At 28.0% G+C, this 9,010-nt stretch overlaps 1 protein-coding gene across 1 annotated transcript; it reads left to right on the forward strand.

The window, feature by feature from the left end:
• The first annotated feature begins 5,033 nt into the window (after positions 1–5,033).
• On the forward strand, positions 5,034–8,288 carry LOC107838878. The gene is made up of 4 exons (XM_047395322.1): positions 5,034–5,380; positions 5,497–5,586; positions 5,668–5,727; positions 5,832–8,288. The coding sequence occupies exons 1-4, from the start codon at positions 5,224–5,226 to the stop codon at positions 5,861–5,863; spliced, it is 339 nt and encodes a 112-aa protein (XP_047251278.1). The 5' UTR covers positions 5,034–5,223; the 3' UTR covers positions 5,864–8,288.
• Positions 8,289–9,010: the final 722 nt, after the last annotated feature.

Here is a 9,010-nt window from a genome sequence, read left to right on the forward strand (position 1 = left end):
AGAATGGAGTACAATCTCTCTTTCTCTCTCTATATATACTAGGCATGAAAGAATATATATTTCTCTCTCTATATATACTAGGCATTAATAGAAATACTAGTATATTTCTATTAATGACTCATGAAAGAATTGAGTACAATCTCTCTCTAGGCATTGATAAAAATACTAGAGCATTATATTTCTAGGCATTATTTCTCTCTCTCTCTATTTACTAGGCATTAATAGAAATACCATTATATTTCTATTAATGACTCATGAAAGAATGTAGTACAATCTCTCTCTCTAGGCATTAACAGAAATACTATTATATCCTTAGGCATATATATTATTTCTAGTGTGTATATTCTAATATATAGAAGAGGCTTGGAAGTAGGAGGCGGTCGTCATGCCTGCTTCGTTCGTGATTTTACCATATCACCCTTAATTAATTATTATATGTTATTTAGATATTAAAAAATTAATAATATTTTAAAAAAATATAAAATAGATATTTATGACATGTCTGCTTCAGCTGCTTCAACCGTAATTTTACTATTTCATTCCGAATTAATTACTATAGGTTATTTAAGTATTAAGCCGTGAATTTACTATATCACCCCTAATTAATTATTATATGTCATTTAAGTGTTAAAAATTAATAATATTTTAACAAAAAATAAAATACACATTTATGACATGTCTGCTTCAGTTGTTTCAACCGTAATTTTATTATTTCATCCATAATCAATTACTATAAGTCATTTAAGTATTAAAAAAAAATAATATTTAATAAAAAAGATAAAATAAACAAAAAAAATGATAAACAAACTATTGAAATTTTAAATTAATTTGACATTTTATATAAGGTCTGTCTAAATTTTTTTCACAATTTTTTTTATATTAATTTTGTTATACCATTTCTAATAAGTTATTTCCTAATTGATTATTATATGTCATTTACGTATTAAAAAATTAATAATATTTGATAAAAAAAAGTAAAATAGATATTTATGACTTGTTTGCTTCAGTTGTTTCAACCGTAATATTACTATTTTATTCCTAATTAATTATTATGAGTCGATTAAATATTAAAAAAATATTTAATAAAAAAAAATCAAAAAAAATATAAATTAATTATTGATGTTTTAAATCAACTTGACATCTTATATGAGGTCTGCTTAAATTTTTTTGACAACTATTTTTTATAGTAATTTTATTGTATCACTTCTAATAAGTTATTATGAGTCATTTAATACATGACTACTTCGGACTTCAATCGTGATATTTAATTGACTCTCAAAATTATATCAGTGTCACTTAAATTGAAATAGAAAAAAAGTATTATAAATTTCAGTAATTAAAAACTTAAATTATTCTCAAAATATAATAGACTATCAATGCTATAAAACTTTGAACAAGAAGAGTGTTATAAATTATAATGAATAATAATTAAAATAGTAAATTATAATGTTAAAAAACTATTATAAATTATAATAGCTAACAACTTAATATATATATATATATATATATATATATATATATATGTCATTTTCTCCTCTCATTGGCCCATTCGGCCCAATTTGAAAACAAATTTTTATCTTCAGAACCACAAAGCATTATCACTACACACGTGGCGTGAACTGAGTAAAGGGTGTGCGCATTACGCACCCCAAAACCCCCAAACATATCTTCCCCATACTCTTCTTTTTCCAAATCACCACAGAAGAGGCAAGCTTTGAAACCACATCTGCTTTATATATACTAGGCATGGAAGATGGAAACCACATCTGCTTTAGATAATCAATTATTAAAATAATTTAAATTTTTAATTATTATAATTTATAATATTTTTTTTTCTATTTCAATTTAAGTGACACTGATATAAGTTTGAAAGACAATCAAATATTTTGTATCTTTTATATTTTTAAATTGTTAAATATGTAATTTATAATTCTTTTAGTATAATTTTTTAATAAGATATTAATACTCTCTCAGTTTCAGTTTACGTGTCTTCTCATTTTTAAATAATAAATGTTACTTCATGTCTTTCTCTGTCTCATTAGAATTTCTGTGGTACTAATATAATTTTGATAGTCAAACAAATATTTTACGTTGACATATCATTTTGTGTGTTATTTTTTTTTTTATGAAATATTATTAATTCTTCAATGCTTAGATGATCATAAAAATTAATTAGGATGATATAATATAATCACTTACTGCACCGCCTTATGCATCTCTCATTCTATCTATTTTCCTGCCTTTCGTCATCTTTACTCTTCTAGTTGTTTCTGGTTTTTGGTAATTCGCTTCTCCGTGCTGCATTTTTTAGAGGTAAATATTTTTGATTTTCTGTGTTCGTCTGTAATTTTAATTTTTTTGACACAATTTTCAATGAATTTATGTTAGGAAGAAAAACCTCATTCTAAAATAAAAACTAGATTATTTTTTGGTATTAGAAAGTAGATTGGATTAAAGTTGAAATGAATACGGTGTTGAAATTGAGATATAGCTATGTATTGAGGGCTAATACAAGGGAAAGGCTGAGACCGTGAGGATGTAGAGCAGTCTTGATTTGTCTGTAATTCTTTCATGGAAGACACTGACTTTTATGCGATTCTATCTAGAGACATATTTTCTATTTCTAATTTATCCAATTAGACAAACTACAGATCATCTTTTGGATTGCAATCAAGCAGGCCTCTTTTATGAATAAGTTTTTGTTTAGGAAATATTTTCTCTTTTATATTTCCTGAACTTGGTTTGTCTTGTTGAGGCATTTCACCAGATCTTCAGTTTGGACTATTTATATTCACTTAGAAATGCTTTTCTTAAGAAAATTATATTCACTTACAAATGTTGATTTTGCTATTTCAATAAATCTTGGATTTGCAATTCAATATATGTCGTACGGAGATAATGGAGCAGACGAATAGCATACAGTTAACTCTTAAAAGTCAATTAAACAAGAAAAAGAGTAGTAATATATTCAGAAAATATGAGTTGTAGGGACAACAAATTACTTGCACAATAGCAGAGCAACATGGGAAAAGGGGAAAAAGAAAGAACAAGAAAGCAAAGCAAAATAAATGCAATCACCAAAATTTTCAGTTTGAGGTAAAAAGAAAAAACTGAACATTACTGAACATTACTGTTTTGTTGTTTTCGCTATTTCTTTTTTCTTACCTAATGTACCATCTAGCTCATGTAAGGTGTATAAAATCTAAATTTGCTATTTTTAATTGGAACCAAATATAGCTAAATAGTGAAACCAGGTATCATTGGCAAGAAATTGGACAGAAAAAGCAAAGGTAGAAATCTCTCTCTCTATATATACACACTAGTTTAGTGTACGTGCTTTGCACATGTGTCTTTCCTTAATTAAGTAAGTTTTATAAAAAAAAAAGTTATTAAAACATAATAATTTATATTAAAGTAAATATTGTATCTAATTAAGCAATATAAGAAAATTATCATATCTCAAATATTTTATTGCATGTTGTGTTTCAATTTATTGTCTCTTTAAAATAAAAAATTATTTTTTTCACCGAAAGAATAAATAAATAAATTAGTTTTTTCTAAAGGTGTATATACTTTTTCTAAAGGTGTATATATTTAGTTAGTTAATTCAAAATTCTAATCCTATTCTTTTTAGTTGTTTTTAGAGTTCTTAAGTTTTTATTTTTCAAATATACATAGTAATGTTTATGTATATTATTCCCACGGTGGTTTTGATTAAACCAAAAATAACGGCAGAGCATTTTTATGACAGTAATTTTTATTTAGTTTATCAAAACATTATTTAAGTAAGGAGATTTATACCTAAAAATTAATTGTTTTCAGAATTTTAATATTAAAAAAGTATGAAATTATAATTTTAAATAATGTAATATATATTTTAAAGGTAAAATAGACGAATATATTGTAGGTTCATTCGTCCATCACATTCCTATATTATTCAACTCAAATTTGATGCTTTCAACAATCACATATTTAATGGTTCAAATCTAACTTAAATTTCTCTAGAGTTGCAATTTTAAGTAAGAAAATAAAAATAACAAATCTTATATTAATTGGTTCTCTTTGAAAAGAAAAACGGTTCCTTCTTTACAATAATAACAACAAACCCAGTATATTTCTAAATTGTGGGGTCTGGGGAGGGTAGGGTGTACACAGTCCATATCACTACCTCTAAAGAAGTAGAGATGTTGTTTCCGATAGACCCACGACTCAAAAAGTATATAAAACATTAAAGGTATGAAATAAGATAAAAACATAGATACGACATCCAAAAAAATACGGAAATCTTCAACTCATTATGAATCCTATAGAGTGAGTGGAGTTTAACGTTTGATTATGTTTTTGTTGTATGGTGAACATTACTTATTAATAGATCCAACAAAGAATACAAATTAAATCAATTAAGAACATAAATCTGACTAATAATGCAAATTAGATCAATTAACAATATTAGCAAAATTATTGGCACAACAATTAATATTGTGTTTAAATTATTACAAGCAAGCAACAATCAACAATGCAAAAAAAGTGGGAGTTTTTATGACAAATAAATAAAAGTGAGTTGACGAAGAGAACCTGGAGAAGATACAAAATTGAAAAAAACTAAAGAAAAGTATGGTGAAGACAGTAAAAAATTAAAATTTGCATGGTTTTTATAAAAGTTGGTAAAAGGTATGTTAAAACCTATTTTTCATGGGATATGAATTGTTGATTGTCGTTTTTTGAACTTTTTTTTACCATATTTTGCATGAAAAAGACTATGCTTAAAACCAAATTAGGAAAGGATATTATTTTTTTTTAAATTACTAATTATTTTTTTGGTTTGGAATTTTTTTTTTTTTAATTTATTGTAATGGTAAGGTTTTTTAGATGGTGGAAAAGGAATCCTATTTTTGTGAGGATTTTTTTTTATAATATATTTAATATTTAATATTACTAAAGTAATAGAAAAAAGGTAAAAAGACTATTTTGTCTAAAGCAAAATCTTTTAATGAAGGGTAAAATGTTCAAATCACTTTTCTAAGGATCTTCACACTTTTAATATATTATGTATATATATATATATATATATATATATACACACATTGTAAATAATGATTTTGGATTTGCTCGCTAATGTCATTTCTTTTGTCTTTGTTTGTCTCTTCAAACCACACTTGCAAGTACAAAGATCCCCAAAAAAACAAATAATTGTTCATATGCAAGAAAAAAAGAAAGGCTGTTATGCAGCTCAGACGACGCGATACATATCGGTTAAGAAAAAACTCCATTAAAAATCATATTGTTGCCGTCCCAGACAAAACCACATTATCTTACGGGAAATCTGATTTTTCAAGACAAGCTGGCCTCACCATACAAGAACCAACACTTCCTGAAAAAGGTTTTGCTAATTATAAAGTTAAAGCTGCCAATTTATTTTCTCAGGACAATATGTATAACATGTTGTTGATGCTCTAAACGTACATATTTACACATCTTCTGTATTTTCTTTACCAGCTTTCGCCTATCAAATCTGCGTAAATAAACCCGAAGACAATTTAGCCAAAGGCAAACAAATATGTGGACCTTTAACCATCTATGCAATAGGTATGCCTACTCTTCACATTACGTTTTCCACTATGACATGATATTTATTGCACTACCGTGAGCTGTGACTTTCTATATAAGGGTGCACATCGGCTACGTCAGCACTATACGCTGCAATGTTAAACACAATGCCAACCAAAGGTTTGTGCTAATTCACCGTTGCAATAACAAGTTTTATTTCTATGTGTTGCTGCTATCCTCTTCTAATGAATAGTTCTTGCATTTCTTAAATATCTTGGTCATAGGTGAATCAAAAAACAGTGTCCTGCTATTATAGAGCAACGAAGTGAGTACATTGCTCTAAAAAAAGTTCCCAACTGTTTGTATTGTAGAGCTAAAAAGTTTGAATACAAATCTAGCGGATTTTGTTGCAACAACGGCTCAATACGACCAACAACATATGAAATGCCACCCGAATTAGCAAGATTATACTTTGCGAAGACAGAAGAATCTGAACATTTTCGCACTTATATCAGAACATACAATAACATGTTTGCTTTCACTTCGCTTGGTGTAAAGTATGATAAAGACCTAGCAAAAAGAAATTATGGTATTTGCACATTCAAAGTCCAAGGACAAATTTATCACTTTATAGATGATTTAATCGCTTACAACCAAAACTCAAAAAATTTACAGTTATACTTCTATGATCACGACAATGAACTAACCAATAGAATGACTTGTTCGACAAAAATCGACGAATTAATTATGCAAAAGTTGATGACATCTTGAAAGTGAACCCATATAATATATTCCTAAAATCTTTGATGAATGTTCCTCAATTGACAAATTTCTATATTGCCCTTAAATGTGACTCATCATTAGATCAACGAAGATATAACTTACCCCGTACATCAGAGGATGCAACATGGCCTGAGGAAAATTCTGCAGGCTCTATCTCTGCGCCACATATTCGAATCTATACTCAAAGTAATAGAATTTAATTATTAAATTATTATTACAGATGTTATGATCCTCTACAGTATCCATTGTTATTTCCGTATGGTCAAAATGGATGACATTGTGGAATAAAAAAAATTATTCAAACAAATAGCGTGACAAGAAATAGAGCTTACTGTGAACATGAAGAGCTATCCAGTATATCAAATATGTATTTAGTGGATGCATTTCTTGATATGGAGGCTCAATCACAACAAAAAGGAAAACGAAAAGAGATACAGTTTTCTATCGAGAAAACTATTGCTACAAGTTTCAAATAAGAGATAATGAAACAAATGAAGTATTGCATTGTGAAAGAATATTTCAAAAATTTATAGTGGATGTATATATCAAGCTTGAAGCACAAAGATTATATTTTTTTTGGCATTTAATTCAGATTTGTTTAGAATTGAATTTTTACAAAGAATTGTAGATGTTCTAAGAAGTGGTGAAAGGGAAACCTGTAAAGTTGGAAAGAAATCATTACTTCTTGTTACATTTATTGGAGGGCCTAGAGACATGCATCGTCGATATATGGATGCTACCTCATTGGTTCAATATTTTAGAAACCTGACTTATTCATACCAATGATATGTAATCCATTTTGGTTAGAAATAAAAAAAATCTATTACACACTGACAAAGTGCAAATAAGCCTGACTTAGTAGAGTATTCAGAGCAAAGATAGAATTAAAATATGATATATTAAAAAGATAAATTTTTAAAAAAGTTGCAGGTTTTATGTACACTGTAGAATTTTAAAAACATGGTCTTCCCATGATCATTTCCTCATTATACTTACTGATGAACACAAATTATTAGCTCTTGAATCCTATGATAAATTTGTTTGTGCTGAATTACCTGACTCTAAGAAAGAATCTTATCTATATTCACTTGTTACTCAACATATGATGCATGGTCCTTGTGGAAAGTTAAATCCAACAAATATTTACATGAATAAAAAGGTAATTGCAAGTTTAAATATCTAAAAGATTGTCGATCATATATCAAAAGAAAAGAATTGATATCCAATATATAGAAGAATTGATCAAGCAAAAACATTACTCCAACATATGTACAAGCATGGTTGCAAGCCAATCACTGCAACATACAATGTACTGTTAAACGGGCTTTGCCAGAGTGGGAGGTCTGCCGAGGCACAAGAGATTATGAATATGTGTGAGTGGTGGTGGAAACCAAATCCTACAACATTTAGGACCCATTTGGTAGGATGGATTATTTTCATAATCCATGAATTAAATGATGGGATTACTTAGTACATTGTTTGGTAGCAATTTTGAAGCTATGTATTACTAATACATGGATTAGTTATACACCCTACATGGTATTATAGGTTGTATAACTAATACACCCAACTTGGTGGGATTATAATCCATGGATAAATATTTGTCAAGACAAAAATGCGCTCAAATTTCTTTAATTTTTTTCTAAATCTTTTCAATTTATTCAATGTGAGTTATTTCTTTTCAATTTATCAAGATAATAATATCCCTCCAAATAATTTTAGTCATAAAAAAACTACTCCATTAACTTAAAAAATAATTATTGGTCACAATCCGAAAATAAATTGCATGATTGCATACAAACTTTAATTTTGTAAATAGGATATCATAAATAAAAATATTTTTTTCTACTTAGCTTTAACATGCACTCTACGGAACACAAATTTATATCAATAATAATTCTATTGTCTCGTTCAAAAGTTACACGTATCTTCCAACGTAAGAACATCACAAAGTGGAAACAAAAAAAAAATGATGAACAAATAAAGAAAAGATAACAAAAAAAAATATATAAGTGAATGATTGAATCTTAAAATTCCAAAGTAAATAATTAGTTATATTTTTACTTTTTTTTTTTTTTAAAGTTTTGCAAAGAATAGACGAAGTTATAATATGTCAAAGGGTATTTTTGTAAACATACAATATTCTTTTTAAAATATAACAATACATATTGTTTTTAATACATCAAACCAAACACTGCATAAAAAATAATCCCAGTATTATTAATCCCTGTATTACTAATCCCTACACTACTAATCTCACCATTACTAATACAACCTATTCAGTATTTATTATCTTGTACACTCTACCAAACGACCCCTTAGTGTGGTAATGCAGGGCTATTGTAGGGAAGGGAAACTGTCTGAAGCTTGTGATGTGGCTAGGGAAATGATTGAAACAGGCCTTTTCCCTTCTCCCATTGAAATTAACCTGATAATTTGATCTCTTTGCCAAGAGGGCAGAGCAGATGAAGCAAAGAAATTTATGGTAGAATGTCTGAAGAAAGGATGTTCTGTTAATGTGGTGAATCTCACAACTGTTATTCACGGTTTCTGTCAAAAGAATGAGTTGGATGCTGCTCTCTCAGTACTTGATGACATGTATTTAATCAACAAACACCCCGATGCTGTCACACATACTACACTAATAGACGGACTGGGAAAACAAGGAAGGATGGAAGAG

The sequence above is a fragment of the Capsicum annuum genome, chromosome 8 (genome assembly GCF_002878395.1).
Source record: "Capsicum annuum cultivar UCD-10X-F1 chromosome 8, UCD10Xv1.1, whole genome shotgun sequence".
NCBI lineage: Eukaryota > Viridiplantae > Streptophyta > Magnoliopsida > Solanales > Solanaceae > Capsicum > Capsicum annuum.

Excerpts from the sequence above, each read along its gene's own strand:
- LOC107838878 (XM_047395322.1), top strand. The coding sequence starts at position 5,224 with ATGCAGCTCAGACGACGCGATACATATCGGTTAAGAAAAAACTCCATT. Across the intron at positions 5,381-5,496 it reads ACCAACACTTCCTGAAAAAG|CTTTCGCCTATCAAATCTGC; the intron begins GTTTTGCTAATT and ends TTTCTTTACCAG. Across the intron at positions 5,728-5,831 it reads AAACACAATGCCAACCAAAG|GTGAATCAAAAAACAGTGTC; the intron begins GTTTGTGCTAAT and ends TCTTGGTCATAG.